Here is a 20592-nt window from a genome sequence, read left to right as displayed (position 1 = left end):
CGCCAGGCTCCCGGTCCCTCTCGTCTCTGAACTCGTGACTTCCGGTCACTCTTTACCCCTTCTCCCCAGCTAACCAGACAACCAGACACACGCGGCTCAGAGACACCAGTCACTCAGTCACCACGAGGAAAACAGCAGTATTTTTCTTACCCAAAGGCTTAAAATTTGGACATATTTTTTGGGAGGGAAGAGGACAGGGAGGGGGAGGGGTGGTCACAGGCAGCACATAGGGAATCCAGGCTGTGTCACACAAGGTGACAGGGGACATTACAGCGGTCCCGGGAGGTATGCACAGCAGGGTGCCAGGAGCAAGCTGCCAGCACCCAGCACAGGCCACCCTCGCGAGCCACAGCTACAGAAGGTGCCGAGAGCCGGGAGACTGGCTACCACTGCCCCTCCCAACACCATGAAGCCTGGCCCGGCCCGCCTGGCCACCCCAGGCCCGCTTTCTGTGAGCAGGGCCGCTGTCCCGCACGCAGGGGCCGCCCCTCAAGAGCCGGGGGACCACCCCATCCCACCTCGGGGAGTGGGGACATCGCAGGAGACCACACGCGGCAGCCGACCTCTGCAGCGTCGCTTCCGCCGTAAGGGGAGCCCAAAGGATCCGCTCGTTATCGTGCAAAGGTGCAAAGAGAAGAAACTGCTGCTCTCAGGGGCACCTCGGACTCAGAGACGCGAGAACCAGCGACGTGACAGGCCACAGGGAACAGCGCGACCGACCAGAACAGACGCAAGGTCACGAGAAACTTCAGTACCTTTCTATCAAGCTGTTGTAAGCTACTACACTATTCTTCAGGTATGGCTGCGGGGTCACGTTACTGCCAAAGGCATATTTAAAATGACCGTCACGTAACCGATACGCTTTCCTTCTTGACACAACTGATGTCAATATATCTTTAAGGTGATTCTGTAAAAACAAGGGGAAAAAAAAAGGAAAATAGCATGAACTCCTCTTTAAATGCAAATCATAAAACTTCCAGTGACCCGACCGTGTTTACTGGTGTTTAGTGATGGAGACGCGGGACAGGCTGGCACGTGCTGGCACCAAATCGATGTCCTCTAAAGAGCCCCAGAGCCAGGCCAGACGCGTGAGGGAAGGAGGGAGATGCGCTGTTTCTACTTAGTTCTGTTTCAGATGAGCTTGTTCCACATAAAATGAGAGTTTTTATATTTCTAAATGGGCTCCTCGCTCTCCAAAATAATTTTCAGATACCTTTAAATGATGACACAAAAACATAAATACTTTTTTAAAAAGCAGCAAACCACCTTGAAACATGGTTGAAAACAAGAAAGTTTCAAGAGCTGGGATTTACTGGTTCTATCGTCCACACCAATGAAATCCTTGCCTGAAAAGAAACTTGGTTCTCAGAAGCCACGTGAACGACACAAATACAGGAAATAAACAAAAAATTAGGTATTTAATATCCCTTCGGCTTTCTGAGAGCCACGTACATAGGAGCGGGCTGGAGAATGTCTGTGAAAACAGGCAGAATGGGTCCCAGCCTCTCGTCAGCAACGGGGCAGGATGGGGGTCATGTTTCAATCACATTAAGATTATCTCGTATCAGGACTTCACGGTGCAATTTATCATTTCCACAAAGAATTCACTTAATGTTTGCAAATTATGACCGTGGAGGCCCGGGTGAGGACACGGAGCCCCAGAGAACGGGAACGTGATGCGGGGTCACCTGACAGCACCTGTGCACCACAGACGCCATGTGCACTTTGTCAAATAACAAAATGAAGAGACGAGAGGGTGGGCGAAAGCGTGTTGAGACGCCAACTCTGGTGCTCTTCGAACGCCCAACGGACAGCAAAACCTAGAGATTTCAAACCCTTAGGGTCCTTGATCTCATTTCTTTCCCCTTAAAAGATGCGCCCTTGCTGACGGATCACACGTCACGTTGAGCGCAAGTGTTACGCCCCAGGTAACGTTTCCGAAAGCTTCGTCGTTAACGAGGGCAACTGTGTGGCATGTGGCATGGTTCTCCCCCGGGAGAAAACGTCGGTGACGACCGCCCCGAGGTCGGGGGGACATTTCGGCCCTTTCCTCGCAGCACCAACTTTGAGCCACACGAGCTCGTCGCACGCTCTCGGTGAAGTCGCCCCTGCCACCGGCACACTAACTAACCTCCACCGCGTAGACCACGGCTGACACGGCCTCCTCGGTGACGTTGTCCAGCCCGTGCTCGTAAGCCGTCACGATCATCCGCCCTTCCAGCTGGCCCCGCGTGGGAAGCATCATTGTGTGCGAGCACAGTTTCAAGTCATCGTCATCCTGGGGGTCCTTTGCCACAAACTGCTGGGCTCCCGAGAGGGGATTTTGAGGCTGGAATCTATGCTACGAGTAAGGAAACTTTTCAAAATTATTCATGACAGTGGCGAGGAATAAGACACGAGCAAAAGTAACCAATGTACTGGACTCGCGAGCCCACACGTTAATGCCACCCGAAGCATGCCACTGGGGTCAAAAAAAAAAAAAGCAATTCATGCAAAAATCATCTCAGAGTCACACCCATGTCATCATGGTAACAACGAAGACACGAATTAGGGGAATAAAGGTGGTTTGCGGAGCAGTTTATTCTAATAGCATCTTGGTAATCACAGAATAGATGGCTCTGTGCTAAAAGTGACAATTAGGGAGACGGAGAAAATATAAAACTATTTTCAAGCGAGTCAGAGCACGTTAAGTATATTGGTAAGTAAACAGCTTCTGAAAGTTTAACTATATAACAAATGCTTCGGTGAAGCCCTAAAAAGCCCGAGTAACCAAAATAACAGATAAAAAAACAAATACTCCAAGAGAGTGTTGTGTGGGCTGACTACTTGTTTACTAGCATTCTCTATTTACGATTCTCAACACAGAACCTTTCTAAGACGCAGTCACACTAATCATTTTAGACCGTTTTTCTCAGTCTTTTTCCCAGCCTAAAACCTCAGCCTTCCGCTGGAGAAGGGTGATGGCCCGTTTACAGCCTCCACGATCCGGGGAGACGCCCTGGTGGCCTCTGCTCGAGCCCGACATACAAGATTCTGTAGCGAGTGTGGCTCGTCCCTGTCGGAAGTTTGTACTATAACAGCAACGCTTATCGTTTTTCCATTTTCCAGGTATAAAGCTGCATTTCATGTCAAACATGCCCATTTAAACCTCTCTGGAGATGCTGACGCCCTGCAGACTGAATATTCTTGATATAAAGCATAGCACAAAGGTAGGAATAAATGTTTGTTGATGTTAATGAATAAAGCTATCAATACCCAGTCAAAAATCTATAAAAGGGATACTTTTGGGATACTTTGTTCCCTAGATATAAACTAGGAAAAGCCAGTTATGCTAAAGTATTTACAAATTTTACAGCCAAGTGCCTTTCCAGCTTCTCTGCTGACCCCGAGGGAGGGGGCGGGGCTCGGGGCCCAGCTGGGCGCTGCAGGCCTCTTGGACCCCGGGACAGAAGTCAATCTGGGAAACGCGATTCGTTCCAGAAAAAACAGCGAGGAGGGAAAGAACACAGGCATAGATTTAAATCGCTGAAAGATCACTGGGCACTAATAACATTACTATTTACAAAACAACAAACAAGAATTACAAAAACACAGGCACCTGGACTCACAGTCTTTGAAAACCTCACCCCTTCACAAACAGTAACACCTTTTCCCCTCAAATGATGCCCCCTCTTTTTCCAACCCCACCGCCAATATTTCACTAATGACCCAGAAACAAGGCAGCCCCTCACACCAGCACGTAATCGCTTATTACCAAGACGCACTGAAGAACAACCTACATCAAATTTCTGACGAACGGAAGAAAGCTTTTTCTTTCCCTTGGGTTTCCCCGGCTTGGCTGCAGAACCCCCTGTCCAGGGCAAAGATCCAGCACCCTCTAGGAGATAGAAAAAAAAAACAGTGATAATTGATAACTGCTAAGTTGTTTTCATTTTGGGCTAAAAAAGTATGGAACGCTCAAGTAATGAAAGTAAATAATACATACTTAAATTCAGATCTTTCTACTTCTCTAAACTCTCTAAACAAAATCATAAATTCTGTCAAATCGTGGTTTTCTAGCTGTAACCAAAATTATTTTTTTAGGAAGACAAATTTGTCTCTCGTATTCTCAGTTAATGTTTGCTGGGTGCTTTGCTGGCTTATCGGGTGAGCAACGCGATGAAGTGGGGACAGGATTTTCCGGTTCAACACGGAGAACTGACCTGTGTACTCGCCTCCTCTCTCTTCCAAGACCCCACTAAGAGTGGTCGCAGAGCAAAGGGGCACACACGCACAAGAGAGACAGCAAGAACGTGTGTGGCAGACAGGATGAGCGCTCAACGAACTTCAAGGATGGGCTGAAAATGTTCTGACTCACACGTGCCGGCTGCAGCCCGGCTGCCTAACCAATACCGAGGACCTACCGGCAGGCTGGGAAATGAGACGGGGGCTCCCCACCCTCCCTCCGGCAAACCCTCCCCCAACACCAGCCCCTCCGTGTTCTCCTGACCCCCACCCCGCCTCACTCCTCATGACTTCAGGCTCCAAAAGCCAGCTGAGTGGCGCATCGAGACCGACAGTCAGTGTAAGTCCTGGGAATCACCTGCTCTAACGGGTGTAAGAGAATCTGTACCCGCATCATAATGTTTCCCCTTGAGCCGTCCAAAGAGCGTTGCACGCGCAGACAGCGCAGGGTCTGCTGCAGTCGGCGGCTCTGCCGACCGGCACTGCGGGTTCTTCCGCGCCCTTACCTGGTGTGGACACCAAAATCTGACACCGCGTGAGGATAGCCAGGAGGAAATCATTGTGGGAATGGACTGGAAAAGGGAAGAACGCCACAGTCAAGTACAGACACTGACAAGGAAGGAAGCCGCTCTTTCCTGAGTCCCGCTCCTAAGGAGTTCGGATATCCCCCGCTCTGCACACTTCGCTGTAAATATCCGCATTAGCGAAATGACGTTACACGCCATTAAAACCAAGCTTTGATTTCTTTAAGTGAAAAGACTTCAATTTAGCACAAATCTGGGAGCACTGCAGAACAGGAAGTGACGCCCCGGGTGCTATTTACCGTTGTCCTGAGTGAGAAGTCTGTGGGCTTCCAGGTCGAACTCCTCTTTGCTGATTTTCTGCTTGAACCATAACTTTAAGTTGGCCCAGTACCTGCAGAGGGGAAACGACGCTGAGAACCACAGGTCCTGCTTCTTCCCGCGTTCACTGCACCTGCTCCGTCTCCCAGGGAAGGACACTGCACCCTGAGTGGCAGGCCCTTGGTCCCCACCCCGCCCAGGACCTCGCAGTGTGATGGAGCCTTTAAAGGGAGTTGTCAGGATGGGCCCTGATCCACTGCGACTGGTGTCCTTATGAGAAGAGACAGGTCGGAGTGGCGGGGCGGGCAGGACCGCAGACAACGGCCGTCTACAAGCCACGGGGACAGGCCTCAGAAGAAACCAACGCTGCTGACACCTTGATGTCAGGAACTGTGAGAAAACGAATGTCTGTTGTTTAGGCTGCTCGCCTGTGGCATTTTGTCACGGCAGCCTTTGCAGACTGGTACCTGGGAATCAGAATACCATGGACCGGAAAGGAAGGAAAGTCACAGAATCGGACGCGTGAGTCAATCAGCCAAAACCACAGCCATATCTGTCCTTTCTAAAGGACGTACTCTCCAGAATCCTGTACTTAAGGTTAACTGTACTTAACAATATTGTATTGACTATTTGAAAGTTGCTAAGAGATCTTAAAAGTTCTCATCACAAGAAAAAAAATATTTTTAACTATGGATGGTAACGGATGGTAACTTATTGTGGTGATCATTTGGCAACGTACAAATATCGAATCATTATGTTGTACGCCAGAAACATATAACGTTATCTGTCTATTACACTTCAATTAAAAAGCAATTTATATTTTAAAGTGTGTATGTGTTTAAAAAGAAAAAAACCTCTTAGTTCTAGAGCTTGGCACCACTTTTCACCCGATAGTCATGTTCTCACTGCTGATAATCAACAGTGGACATTTAGATGCCTTTTTTTAAAGGACAGGAACAATGAAGAAATAAAGCTCCACAGAAAAACAAGTCTTTTTTCCATCCCATTCTATGCAACAAGAGGAAAGTAACATGAGAAAAATTTGATTATTTAAAAGCCCCGTGACCCTATTTTATAAGAAGATGCAGACGTATGCCTTTGGAGCACGTGAACTTGGTCTGGAACTAAGACAGGCTCCACCAGGAAACCGTGCCAACAGAACGCGATCTCCCTTCCCCAACGGGCCAACTTTTCTCGCCCCAACGGCCAGCGCTGGCTATCAAGAGTCTGAAGACTTGCTCCCCAGTCCTGGTGCCTGTGTCACCTCGCCATGCACCCGTGGACAAATGGCTGTTTCCCTCAAAAACGCCGAAAACCACGTTGCTTGGCCTCTGTGGGGGCGAGGAGGACGGTGACCGGTGTAGGTGGGCTGGGCCAGGAAGCCCTGGAGCAAACTAACCGCCACCGAATCGTCCAAAGAAAATGAAGCGCCACCGGGTACTGTGCACAGCGAGTCAGCTGGCAAAGCCCGGGACTTTGTACGAGCTGATGTGCGCACAGAGCTGCCAGAAAGGACATTCGGCCCACTGGAGTAACCGCTGAGCTCAGCACAGACCTCACAGGTTTTACCTGCCGAGGACCACACTTTATGGTTGGGCCGTAGAAACCAAAGCGAACTACTCATGGAGGAAACGTGAGAAATAAAATTACAGACTGTTCAACCAAGAAGCACTTCGAAGGAGCAGAAGTGGAGAAAGACAATGAGAACGGGAAAACTAACAGAACCATGCTGGACCACTGACTTCCCGGCACGAAGGTGCTGGCCGCGCTGTCCGCGGAAGGTCACAGCACGCATGCTCCAAACTTAGTGTCTGTATGTGACCAACATCGGACAGCCAGCCAGCACTGGCCTTTGGAGACGAGGTAGGGAAGAGTACTAGGTCAACATTTCTGGCAACCCTGAACCTGTGTGATGAGTGTGGGATCACAGAGGTCACCATCGCGTCTAATCAGTCAAGCCAGGTCCTTCAGATTCATAGTACGGAAACGTTTGTTTTCAAATATCGGTAAGCGCCCTAGACGGAACGGAGTAAACTGTTTACTGTGTTTAAAAAAAATGTAAATGTTAGCGGTCTGTATTACTAAAGTAATAAGCTATAGTTTTATTGAAATGTAAACTGTCAATTTTACCTATTAAAATAATTATGAATCTTCAATTAAATAAGCAAAGAAGTAGGCTGAGAGTAGACATGAATATTAAAACAACTTTAGAAGAACATGTATCTTTGGGAGTTAATGTTTACTAAGAAATCAAAAGTTATGCCGAAGTAAGATTGATTCTAGTGTTTGTAGACGTTTGATTTGCTGACGTTCGCAATAGTAAAGTGATCTTTATAGGAATTATAACTTGTTTTGAGTTGTTCCCTTTAGGCCGTGAGTGCTCCAAGATGTCTTCGATGGAAATTCTGCGTATCTTGTTAGGATGACAGGCAGACTGTCAGCTTTGCCACCCCGAAATTTCACAAAAGGGACAGAAAAATCATGTATGACATTCAAATTAAGTAGCTTTAATCCAGTCGTAATAAAGAACAGAGAAAGATGAGGGGAAGAAAGTGTTGGAGAAAAACCCCCAAATGCCCCGCTGCTACAGCGACGTCCTGCGAAGTGAGCGCCTTCGGAGCGATGCACATGCGTAGGGCATCGCAGAAGCATCGCCAACGACACGGGCATTCTAATTTTAAACGTTTAAAATCTGCTTCCTACATTTTGAAAAATAAAATTGTAATAACCGCTACTGTTTTGAAATTGTCCCAGCCCCTCCTTGCATCTCAGAGGTTCCTTCTGTGAAGTTACCTGGCCTGGGCCTCTGCTGAATTACCGACTTTACACTCGGGCCGTTCAGCATCCGAGCCCGGACCTCAGCCTTCTCGCCTACCTAATGGGATGGCACCCCACGTCGCGAGGGATACACGAGACGGCGCTTAAAAGGTGCTCGGTAAGTGCCCGCTCCTGCCGGGGTGACCACCCGCTCCGGAGGATCCGTCTGCCTTCCGAAACTGCCGCCCAGGCCCTACCGACCGCGTCCGCGGCCCCGCGGCCCCCGCCTCCGGGAAGCCCTCCGGGCGGGCGGGCCGCGCCGCGCCGAGCGGGCTCCCCGGGCCCCCACGCCCGCCGCCCCGCCGGCCCGGGCCGCCCGGCAGGCCCTGGGCGGGAGGCGCGCTCTGCCCGCCCGGCCGAGGGGAGGCCCGGCCCCGAGGCCCCGCCGCGCAGGCCCGGGCCGCGGAGCCCCGCGCGGAGGCCGCAGGCGGCGCTGGCCGGCTCTTACTGCTTCACGTTGTCGCCCAGGGCCTCGCTCAGGTTCTTCTTGGCCGCCTCCAACTCGCTCACAAAGGTCGCCATTGCTGCCGAGGCTCGGGCCGACCGCACGCCGCTCGGCCGCGGCGACCGAAAACCGAAAAGCCAACGCGCCCGCGGCCTCGCGCCGCCGCCTCAGCCCGCTCCGGACGCTCGGAGACGTCGCTTTGGTTGTCGACTCCGCCCGCGCGTCTGGAGGTGAAGGGCGCGGCCAAACGCGGGGTGGGCTCAGCCCTCCTCCCCCCGCCCCTCGGCTCACGTGACGCCCCGCCCGGCCCCGCCCGGCCCGCCCGGCCCCGCCGCAGCGCCGCCTGCCGGGCCGGTCTGTCACCCGCCGCGCAAGCTCAGAATTGGGCCTTTTACCTGGATAAGTCTCCTCCCCTCCAGGTCGAAAAGTAAGTGCAGCATCAGCTTCATTATCTTTCTTTGCCTTATTGTTCTTGTGCGCTAATCATCTGAGATACCATTTAATTGTTTTATCTTGTTAACTTCTACCTCTTCCAACGAAAATGTAAGGTCCGCGAGGACAGGGTTTGTGGTTTATACACCTCTGTTTCCCCAGTTCCTCAGATCTATTCGCTGAGTGAATGAGGTAATTATGAAACATAGAGAAAATACAGGATGAGGAGAAAAGAAAGAAAAAGTGTTTTACCACTCCCCCCCACACACAAACTCCTTTTAACTGAGAGAGATTTCTCCCTCACACCCCACATTCCCTATCTTCAATTGTGCATCTTGGTGGGTTTTTCAAATCATAATATCATCATATAAATATTTTCCTCTGGTAGTACCTTGTCTTTTAAATTGTAATTTTAGTGACAGCCTGCTAAACACCACACAGAACGTACACAATAACTCTTCCCAGTTGCTAGATTGTTTTCCTTTTTTCTGTTAAAAGTGATACTGTAATAAACTTTATGGGCAAAGCGTGTCCTCATTGAAGATTATAAATATAATTGTGCACAAATTCAATACAAAGGAAAGCCCTCCCCAAATTTTATTTTCACGGCCATTTTACTTATATATGCATAAAAGCTTGGCCTGGCCTTGCTTATTTCTTCCCAATTCTGTATTTTATGAGGCACTGGTGCTTTGGGCAGTAAGATTGGATGTTGATGGAGTTGTGAGCTGTCCCAGCTCTAGAGAATGTCATTGTTATTATTATTATTATTTCTCCCAGACGGGATATTTTTCTTCAGACCTATTTATAAACCACTGATTCCTTCACACTGCCTAGCGCCTTCACACTGGCACAGCAGTGTCTGTCGATTGACTTTTTTACTACACTGATCAGCATCGACTCCTTAACCTTCCCCGAACACTTCCAGCAAATGTGTGAGTTGTTTCCATTTCAGACTCCGCAGCTCTGCTTTACCAGACCTCTTACATTCAGCTGTCAAATAGTATTGATAATACTATTGCCCCATTGAATTTACCATTATAATGGTCACTGTAATTTATAATACTTATATTGTATACTACAGTACATAGGGTGCACACATATTTTTATACCCTGGTACACAGTGGCTCACACTTAACATATATGTCTGCTAGAATTAAATGTTTTAGAAAATTCAATGTAATGTTCTTTCTCACCTATCTGTATTGATGCACAGGTTTTAACATAGCTAAAAGTTGTAGACTAGATCGATTAGATTTATGGTTGAAAACATTGCACAGGCATGTCGCCCTGACACCACGTACATCTGTTTTATGTCCGCCAGAGGAGGTCAGTTGGTTCTTAATCACTTTTTGTGCCTCGTTTCTTGGACCTCATTGGTAGTCTGTGAAGCCTTTGCAGTCCTTCCCAGAATACTACTTAAATGACATAGGATTACACTTAAAACAGTTTAACTGGAACGCAGATCTATCCACGGGCCTCAGCTGAAAGCCCTGACGCTTTATGAGTACAGTTCACCCTGGAACAACACGTGAGGCCACTTATATGCGGGTGTTTTCCGTAAATACAGTTGGTCCTTCCACCCACGGGTTTCGCATCTGCAGATTCAACCAGCCGAGGACGGACAACAGCGGTTTCGCGTTCCCGACCGCGCGGTTGTTTGAATCCAGTCCAGGCGGCCAGTGTGGCTTCGGGGGGTGGGGGCGGGATTTAAGACGCATTTAACGTTTCTTACTGCGTCTCCAAATACACTCCGCAGTGAGAGGAGTAGGTAGAAGTGTTGTTTAGGATTAGGACGGTCTGCGGAGAACCAGTGCGGTTGACCATTCCGCTAAGAGAGAAGGCTCTGGGGCGGAGCCGGACCGCTGATTAGCATCTCCTGATGGGAAGAGGCAGCCACCTGTGGGCGCAGCCCCTTAGGTCCCTCAGAGTGTTCCTGTGTCTTCAGGGGACTCTCAGAAGCAGCTCTTCACATTCTGCCTCTTTCCACTCTAGGGACCTGCGAGCGAAGACCCCCTTGGTCCTATGACGGCGGACGAGCCACACACAGGTGCTCATCCAGAAACAGTTGCTGTCACTGCCGTCCGGAAACGCCTGACTGCAGAGAAAGAACTTGACAAGTGAATTTTAGGAGATTTGGCTGGGACTCATAGTTTGAAACTCAGGAGCTGATTCACTACCTGGGGTCACAGCTGCGACTGTACCAAACAGAGCATCCTGCCACCTGCTGAGGTCTCTGTCCGCTCCACCTGGACAGCAACAGCAGGCCTGCGGGGGCGGGGCTAGGGCTTCCCAAGGTAAGGAGCTCAGTCTGGCATATCTTCTGTTTGCTGCTCTTGCGAGGACATCTTTTTCTGTCTGTTCCCGTTCCCCCTGCCATGTTAATTTGTTTTGTGGGTCCCCTGGAATGCAGCGGAGGCAGAAGAGTGGAGTGTTAAAATGCCAAGCTCCGCGGCTGGTCTGCCTGCTGTTTGAATCCCAGCGTTTCCTGTTCCGGCTCGTGACCCTGGCGAGTTCCTTAATCCCTCTGCCTCAGTTTCCACGTTGGCAGGGTGGACATAAAAGTACCACCTTAGGATCGTTGTGAGAATGATATCGGAGACAGTGCGTGGAAGCCCTTGGCACAGTGCGGGCACGTGAAGGTCAGTGTGATTGCTGTTAGGACTATGGCGGTCTCGTCTACAGCTCTACGGTCTTATTCTACCCGTTTGCCTGCAGATTTTCGCAGGTATTCTATGTGGATAATCCTATTGTCTGAGGGTAGGGGAGACGGTTTCTTTTCAGTCCTTAGGCCCCTTATTTCATTTTCTTATCATTCTTTTCTGTTTTATATAGGCTGGACTTGCACTACCTGACAGAACTTTCTAAAATGGTGGCAATGTTCTATAGCTCGGTCGTCGATTAGGATAGACAGGTATGGCTGTTTAGCACTTGAAATATGGCTGGTGAGACTCGAACTGAATTTGGAATTAAATTTAAATTTGAAAATATGACCTGTGGCTAGTGGCAAACAGATAGAACTGCTCAAGGCCAGACCCTCCAATGCAGTGTGGGGCACCTTTGCCTTGCCCTTAACTTTCACGGCATTGCTCACGGTTCACCAGTAGGTACCACGTTTGCTGTATCCTTGGAAAGATATCCTTTGCTCCTTGTTTGCTGAAACTTTTACCACAAGTTGTCATCAGATGCTTCACTTTTTTGGTGTGGCAGATTACACTGGTAGATTTTTTTCTGATGTTAAACCACTCTTGTATTTCTGAGATAAATCCTCCTTGATTGTGATGCATTTTTTAAATATGCTGCTGCATTTGGTTTGATAATATTGCATTTAGGAATCTTGCATTTATGGTCATAAGTAGTATTAATCTAAAACTTTTGAGTACTGTCCTTGTCGGAGTGTAGACACTGCGTATGGGGAGCTGTTTCTATTCTCTGAAACAGTGTTTAAAAGTGGGAGGCGGGGGGCTTCTCTATCCTGACAGAGAAGAGGACATGTTTTTTAAAACTTCCAATTCAATTCCCTGGTTATTTGGGTGTCTTATTTTTTTTCTTGAGTTATTTTTATTGTTGTGTGTGTGTGTGTTTGGAAGTATACTTTTTTATTTCCTGTAAGTTTTCAAAGGAGCTCCAGGTTGACACGTGCTTATTTTGCTAGGGTTGGGGTGGGCTCTTGTAGGTGGGTGGGTGTCCCCAGGATTTAAGGTCACCGTTCTTCATAGCCTATCTGTGGACACAAGACACAGTGTTACTATTTTTCTGACACCTCAAAGGATGCCCCCCTCCACCGCTGGCCTGATCTGCAGCGACTTTATTCCGAAGAAAACTCTGGAGGGTCATGTGATGAAGGAAAGGCTGGATTGTGGATTCTCTAATTTGGGGTCCCAGCTTTCCACCACTTATTTTCAAAGAGGCAGTTTAGGTTGTTAAATATGCAAAGCGGAGTGGGCCCCCCGCCTCCTTGGGCAGGTCAGCTGGGACTGTCCCCGGCCTGGGGAGATTAGGTCCACCCCCCTGTCCCACAAAGGGTACCGGCCGAGGCGCTCCAGAGCAGCCTCAAGTGAACTCTGCCCCGAGACAGCGGATCCCCCATCCCAGGCGGCCCGGGGATGGGCGGCGACCTCGCGCAGATGCTGGGGACCCTTCACCCAGGTCGCCCGCGCTCTGGTTTCGGTCCCATCGCCCTTGGTCCACGTGGCATCTCGCGCATGGGTCCTGGGCTCCTTCAAGTTTGGGAGCCCAGCGGCTCTGGTCCCGCGGGAAGGACCTTGGCGCCGGCGCCCGGCTACCGGGGCGGCTCCGGGGGGATCCGGGTCCCCGAGCCGCGCGCCCTGGGATTGCAGATCCCGCCTCCTGCAGGAAACAGGGGCGCGTAGGCGGTTTGGGGGAGGAAGCTTCCTGCGGGTCGCGGCGGCACTGCGCACAGCACCAGAGCAGCTGTCTCTGAAATGCAAAGTAAAGATGCAGAGCAGGTCCCCGCCGCCACCGAGACGGCCTCGCAGCAGCGGGCGAAGAGGCCCCCGGGGCGCGCAGCTCCACCTCTCTGGCTGCCGCCTGCGGATCGGCACCAGGGGGCGATGCGCCCTCGTTCCGCGGGGACAACGCGGCCGCCTCCGAGCGCCGTGGGTCTCAGCGCGCCCCGCGGACGGGGATGCGCAGGTAGCCACCTGACCGGTGCGCGTCCCCCCTGCGGGTTGGGAGGGGCCCCTGGGAAGTCCCGGCCTCCGCATTCACGCCCCTTGGCCGCCCGAAGGTGAGAGTGCTCAGACCCGCGGGAAATGTCGGCCGGCATTGCCCACCGGAGTGTTCCGGCGGTGGTCCCTGACTGTGGCGTTGGGCTCAAAGCATTGCCAGATTCCAGACAAGGTTGTCACCGACAGGAAGGAATTGATGAGTTGCCACATTTGGGAACAGTCTGGGAGCTGAGGGCCACAGGGGCCTTGGAGTCGTGGGGCAGCGAAGGCAGCGGGGGCCCAGGGGACTTACCCGCCCTGGGGGCCCAGGAGAGGGGGAGGACAGGAAGCCCTCTGCGAGGTCCCTTTCTTGTCAGGCCCCGTCAGTAGTGACACCTGTCATGGGCGGCCTGCCTGCTGGGAGCCGCTACAGCTCCCGCTGACCTGCCCACCTCACGGAGCCCCTACCCCAGGTCTGGGGTGGGTGGCAACCAGTTCAGCTGGTTGCAGCGGGGTGCCCCGGGCCTGTGGGAAGCATGGGGGGGTGTCTGCTCTGTTTCTGGAACCTGACATGGCCACAGATGGCTGGATTTTGCTTGCCCTAACAGAATAATTTTGGTTTAATGTGTCCGTTGTAACTTTGATAAGAGCACTTTCCTAACTTTGGTGTTAGAATCAGAATCACCTGGGGATATTTTAAGTCACTCCATGCCCAGGTCACACCCCAGACTGATTAAAGCAGAATGTGGGGACTGGAACCCGGGTGTCAGTATTCGCTGGCCGGTGATTTCATGGTGCAGCCGGTTACGTGGAGGGGGCTGGGCCTGGGCCTTTTCCTCAGAGCAGCCTCATGGTGACCTGTCTCGTCCGGCGATGGTCCCTTTGGTTATACTTGAGCTTTAAGAGACTTCACATCCAAAGTGTAAACCTGGCTTGAGCTGTGCTGCAGGGCTCAGGGGAGAGCCTCGGGGTGCATGGTAAGAGGGGGGCAGTAGCTCATTTAGGCTGACCCGGTGGCTGGGCACTGCATGAGCGTGTCAGCGGTGGCGTGAACAGTGACCACAGGCAGAGCCAGAAGCGGCATCCAGGGCCAGGAAGTGGCAGACATATAGTGGTGTCACAGACTGACTTGGAACCCCTGGGAACCCCTCTGCTCCCAGGACTGTCCAAGGCCCCAGCACCCCAGAAAATGGGGCTGGAGGTTCTGTGTGGAGGGGCGGGAGGGAGGGGCTCAGAGGTATTAGCATTTGGACATTGCGATAACTGAGACCTCTCGTGGCTGATGAGCAGGTGAGCCTGCCACGGACTGGCCAGTCGCCCACAGCTCCTACTCACGTAACTGCGGTGAGACGCTGTATCACGAAACTAGCTTTACCAGAGGCTACGTGCTGCACAAAAGAGCTATGTCCCTGTGGCGTCTCCTCAAGGTGACGCCAAAACGGCGTCGAACGAGACGTTCTCCGAGCGCCTGCCGAGGCTCCAGCTCTGGCCGAGTTTCCCAGGGATGCCCCACTGCCAACCGTGCGGAAGGTTCTCCTGGGCCTGAAGTGTCACATGGGAGCCTTGCTGGCTGCTGCGGGGAAGGGGGTGCATGAAGCAGTCTCTCCAGCAGCCAGGCGGCCTGGGGACAGTGGGCTGGGACGCCAGGACACTCTGTCACGCGTGTCGTGTTGGGTAGTAGCTTCTCCGAGTAAAAGGCTCTTCCCTGCTGGTGCATCATAAGTGGCAATGGCCTAGTCAGGCCGTGCTGGTCATCACCTGGGTCATCCCCAGACTGGTTCGCTCTGACCTCCCTGAGAACTCTGGGGCGAAGCGAGGCAGTGGCCTCAGCTGAGCGAGAACCAGTCGTTTTGAAGCACCTGTAACATACCTGTTTACCTTTCCCCAAATCCTCATCAATAGAGCCACACTGTCCTTCCAGCTATAATTTCAAGCACTGCGTCTCCATAGTGATGATTCAGGCTGCCGTTGCCATGGTGACCATTCTACAAGCGGAAACACTTCCATCAATCCTTCCCCTCCATATGATGTAGAAATTGAATGAATATGTAATATGCGATCATATATAAAGACCCATATTAATAAACTCCCATAGCATGTACAAATATTCTCCGGTTAACAAGTGTCCTGTCAAGCATTAGGGGTTCGAGGGGTACAGTCCTGTTCTGTCATGACTCGTCCCGCATACGCGATGACAAGTCACGTGAGGGCTCCGAGGACCAACTGACTCCCAAACGCGGGGTTTCCGGGAGCCGCGTGAGAGAGGGCAGCTTTGGTCTGAAGCCGAGAGGCACGGGCACAACGCTGCCCAAGTGTGCCCTCCTGGGAGAGAAGGAAGCACAGAGATCTGGCCACCCCCGAGGACAGGAAATGACAGGAGAGAGAATGTGCGGTGTGAGCACTCACACGCACGCTGTGAAGTGTGGCACGACGAACTCGACTCGTGAACCCACTTAGTTCTCCCGCCCTGCGGTACAGAAAGGAACGAGGGGGCGGACAGGGAACAGGAAGTCCCCAGGTCCGTGCCACCCAGGGAAGGAGAAGACACTGTGCCCAACCTCAAGTCTTTTTCTTGAAACCGTCGAGAGCTTGGGGCAGCAAAGTAGACGGGGAATGGTTAGGGACCACACCGGAAGTGTGAGGACAAGGCAGGAAGGCGATCAGAGCCCTAGCTAAGGCGGTGGCAGAAACAGGTCCCTAAATGCAGAGCCAGCTGACTGTAGCCAAGGAGATACGCTGGTTTGTGGAAGCGTCTGGTGGGTTTTTCAGCCGATACCTGTTGCTGTTACTGTGTTTTGTCTGCCAGCACCCCTTTTCCCACTTCAGTTGATAACGCCTTCCTCTCTCCTTGGGAGAAATGTGGGGATCCGCTATCCAGTCCACCACAGAATGTCATCCTCCTGGCCATAAATGGACTTGCCATCTCTCTGGCCATGATGATTAGCTCAGAGATGGGCACGTGACCCAGTGCGGGTCCATCACAGCCTTCCCCAGGGTTGTTCCCGTGAGTAAGGCCTTTCACGTGTCTGGTCACAAGAGCTGGAATATTGTGACTCTTGGACTACTAGTGGCTGTATTCCTGCTCTGTCCTCTCTGAGGGGAAAGGTAGACAGAAAAAGACAGGTAGATGTGAGCGATGGACAGAGAGCGTCTGAGCACATCAGGACCCAGAGCCGGCTCGGTTCCGTGACTCTTCTTTCCCGTAATCTCCCCCAGATCTTTCTAGCACACCACCTCCATCCCCACCTTTATCTACCTTAAGCTAGTCCCAGCCGGCTTTCTGACATTTGCAGTCAAAAGATTTGTACTAACACCACTGCAGAAGGAACGGAACTGCAGTGACTGTCCCTTGGCACGAAGGCATGAGGAAAACCAGCCGCCTAGACCACAGTGCCGACACCAAGCAGCTCTGGGGGTGGGCGGGTGGTCAGAATGCTCATTCTGCATAAATTCCATTCAGTCGAACAAAGGCCTTTACGAGAACGGTGCTAGGCAGAAGTTGGTGTATGTCTTCTTCTGGCTTTTCTCTGCTGGACACTGAACATCTCAGGAAGAAACAAAATGAGCCAGGAAGAGTCCATTGGTGCTGAGAGGGAGAGGGATAGAAGAGAGAAAGAGAAAGACAGGGAGGGAGAGAGAAATTGCTTCATCTTTTTATAGCCAAAGGCCAGGGACTGGACTATTTATGTCCCTTGGTTGCGCGGTTCTGTGACATAGGTTTCGCTTGCTGATGAGAAGCTGGCTTCAGTGGAATTCCGTAGCATCGAGTCTGTCCTGACTTCAGAAGCTCTTTGTATCTCAGTGGTGTTGAAAACACACTTTGAAATAGCTTTAAATCAAAGGAGGCATGTCCCTCATTCCCACTTGTCCCCGAGCAAGAAACCTGAGGTTTTCTCCACGTGGTACCTACAGAAAACTGCCCTGAAAATGTAATATGGCAAGGTCTAAAGCTTCAAAACATACAGAAAAACTCGCCACTTCTAAATAAAGAACTTATGCACTTTGATTTGTCAAAAGTGAATTCATACAAGGCCTTTTAAGAATATACCTCAAACAATTAAACTCGGCGCCTTCAAGTCTTGGAAAGTTGCCGCTGGTGTGTGCCCTCTGATGCCTGCCACTAGGTGGCGAGTCAGGCTAACTCACATCGGTCTCTGAGCCACTTGCCAGCTACCCACCTACCTCTGCACCCCCAGCCAGCGGCGTTTGGTGTGAGTCATGGCAAGCCACCTAATACACTCAGGAGATGCTTCAGACCAGTGCAGCAGAAAATGTAACTTCACATAAATGGAGAGATGAGTATTATTAGATGACTCTGCCAAGATTTTTCAGAACCTGAAATCAGCCTGCTTCTTTATTGCTTGAACATATATAAAAATATGACTTTTACATTAAACGCATGGGAATTAGTAGGGTATAAACATAAAGTTATTTTCCTCCACAATGGCCTAATTCTAGGCCACCTTATGGGTCTCGTCCTTCCTTGCTTCTTGAATGAAATCTAGACCCCCCATTTCTGTGGTCACTCTTGAATAATAAATGGTCTTCTGCTCACTTTTAACGCCCTCCCCCATTGTCTCATGTCTGTAATTAGAATAGTGATTCTTTGGCAATGATCGAACTCTGAACGATACGTAAGGTTCTAGCTCCTTGCCCTCCCCTGTCTTGGGCTCACTGTAGCTTAGAGGCTGGCATGAGAGAGAAATGCGTGCACCGTCTAGATTTTTCCCCCTTAGCACTTCCTTTCCTTCGTCATCCAATCACTCGTTCCTCTCGGACCCTCCAGGATCGATATGTGGAGTTATTACGGAGAGACAGAGCACAGCTGAGGAGCTGAAAGGCCTTTATCGATTGGGACCAACATAATATGGCATTCTAGCCAACATGAGTTCACAGGCGAAAACTATAAAGCATACAAGGAAACAGGAAACCATGAGATGGTCTGTGCGGGGCGGGAGAGTTAGCACGGAATTCATCCAGTTTATAAAAATCTGTAAAAACGTACGTCATACTCTGTCACCCCCACAGTGGTTATTTATTCCTCTGTTACGGGACTTAAAACGATCTGAGGCAGTCATGTATGGTATGATTTTTTTTTTCCTGCTGGGGCCATTGAATGTCAGATCGTGGTTAAACATAGTTGTGTTATTTATGATTTCTTGACAACATACGTAGGTGGAAATGCTTTATTTAGTTTAAAACATTACAACGAAATCCACTTTGCATGTTTGACACGGAAAAAGATCGTGGGCAACAGCAACACAAACATTTCAGCTTTGCTGCCACAGACAAGGCACGAGAACCGGGCAGGTGACTCCCACGAAGCAGATTTCTGAGCCCTCGGTGTCCCCGTTTCTCCTCTCGTGGCAAGGTCTCACGGGGCAATGTCTCATGCTTTTGTTGACAAAGTGGCTTTTCCTTAAAGCTACGGTGAGAGAGACGCCGTGTCCCAGCCATCCCAGGAGGAGGTCCAGCCCCACCCACCAGCGCCTACGAGCTTCCGAGTAAACGGCGTGTTGTCTCCCTCTAGACCCGACCCCGCAAGTTCTGCCTAAAACCCAAACTCAGTGAAGTTGCCAGGTACTGTGCTCCTAAGCGGGTCGCCCCAAGGCCCGGAATCCCGAGCCCAGATGAATTGTTCTCGGCTCAGAAGTTCCTCTTTGAGGGGGCCTCGCAAACCTGGAGCACGTTTTTATCGAAGCCGTTCCGCTTCAGAGCACGGCCAAGGAAAGAGGAACGCGCCTCGGGCGAAGCCGACGCCCGTCACGGCGGCAGGTGACGATGGCGCTGGGCTGGGTGGACTGCAGCCCGTCACGGTGGCAGGTAAGGACAGGTGATGGGCTGGGTGGACTTGTCTTCCTCCCTAGCTTCACTCCTCCGATGGGTGCAGTGCGTGTCCCCTCACTGCATGTTGGCCCATGCAGAGAATCAGCCAGGTCCCCGTCCCCCGGGAACCACAGGCACCGGAGAGAGCCCAAGACAAGTCAGTCAGGAGGCCTGGCTGTCACTTTAAGAGGCATGTGACTCTAGGCAAATGACTCAGGCTTTGTCAGCCTCCGTTTTACATTCTGTTTGATGGGACCACACGGGCACCCTGGGCCACAGAGCTACTGCACGTGAAAGTGGTGTGTACACGTGATACGCCATGGAAATCCTACAAATAGCGTGAACCTCATCAGCTTCAGGCAGTGCTGACATTCAAGCCGCTGCCTACAGCAGCTCGGTATCACCCTCGCTGCATGCTGTTAAAAGCCTCTGAATTCGAGCTCCGTTGATCAGCTTCCCGGGTGACAAGGAGCCAGGGTCCTGGCAGGGCTCTGAGCCCCTATATTGGTGAATCTGGATCTCTGCATCCTAGAAATCAATTTCAAACTCTTGTAAGATTCCGGCAGCATGTAAATCTGGTGTTGGAAGGCTATGTAATGTAGAATTTATTATTCTTGTCCGCCCTACTTTGGATCTTAAGGAAGAAGTGGGTGTTGACCAGCCTGGTTGATAATTTGAATGTTTCAAAAATGATTTATTTCTGCCATTTCCCCAATGGTATCTGTCTATCCACCATCTAAGTTTTGCTCAGAATGGTATCAAGGCAATGAGAAAATTACCTGTAATTCTTGCCAGATCTGAGGCTGTCGCAACAGACCACTATTCTAGAATCGAAACACCTAGAAGAGCCTCGTGGGGTGTGCTCTGAGCTTTCCTTTCTCTCTGCCTCACACAGTTCTCCTGGCCTTGGACTCTGGTGAGCCAGTCACCACTGGCACAGCCAGCCTGCCTGGGCACTTTGCCACTGCCAGCCCCAAGGGGGTAAGAGGGACCTCACCAGGACGTTCGAGGAAAAAATTTCAAAGCCCAGGGATGCCTCAGAACCAGCTGTTTGGGCTGCAGCAGGGGTGTGATGTGGTGTAGTGTTTCCCGGATGCATCTGATCACAGGACTCCTGAGACGCGTGTTAAGCCCCAGATCCCGGCTCCAGACCCGTCGGCCAACCTCCAGGGCAGGGCCCAACGACACACGTCAGACAGCGATCAATAATTGCACGTTTAGGCAACTCGAGGCAACACTGATCCAGCAGGAAAGACCTGGAGGCTTGGAGTCTGAAGACCTAATGAGGTTTGCGACCTCAGGGACAGTGGCACTGGTTTGCTTCTCCCTCTGTAAA

The 20592-nt window shown here is 51.2% G+C and overlaps 1 protein-coding gene and 1 long non-coding RNA gene across 2 annotated transcripts in view; both read right to left on the bottom strand.

Annotated features, from left to right (window-relative positions):
• Window positions 1-127: 127 nt before the first annotated feature.
• TADA1 (transcriptional adaptor 1) lies at window positions 128-8560 on the bottom strand. Its single transcript, XM_039881556.1, has 6 exons — window positions 8332-8560; window positions 5048-5139; window positions 4731-4796; window positions 3780-3877; window positions 2132-2341; window positions 128-907 (listed from the first exon to the last, which is right to left on the bottom strand). Exons 1-6 carry the CDS (start codon window positions 8403-8405, stop codon window positions 749-751), a joined length of 699 nt encoding a protein of 232 aa, XP_039737490.1. The 5' UTR covers window positions 8406-8560; the 3' UTR covers window positions 128-748.
• A 10042-nt stretch (window positions 8561-18602) lies between these two features.
• The window catches only part of LOC120617711 (uncharacterized), a 4740-nt gene continuing 2750 nt past the window's right edge, over window positions 18603-20592 (bottom strand). Inside the window, exon 2 of the long non-coding RNA XR_005657007.1 lies at window positions 18603-20585. This is a non-coding gene — a long non-coding RNA (uncharacterized LOC120617711). The remainder of the gene's footprint in view (window positions 20586-20592) is intronic.

This window comes from Pteropus medius, unplaced genomic scaffold (genome assembly GCF_902729225.1).
Source record: "Pteropus medius unplaced genomic scaffold, Ma_sr-lr_union100, whole genome shotgun sequence".
Lineage (NCBI taxonomy): Eukaryota > Metazoa > Chordata > Mammalia > Chiroptera > Pteropodidae > Pteropus > Pteropus medius.
Note: the sequence above shows the minus strand (reverse complement) of the source record. Positions and strands in the feature narration are given on the sequence as shown.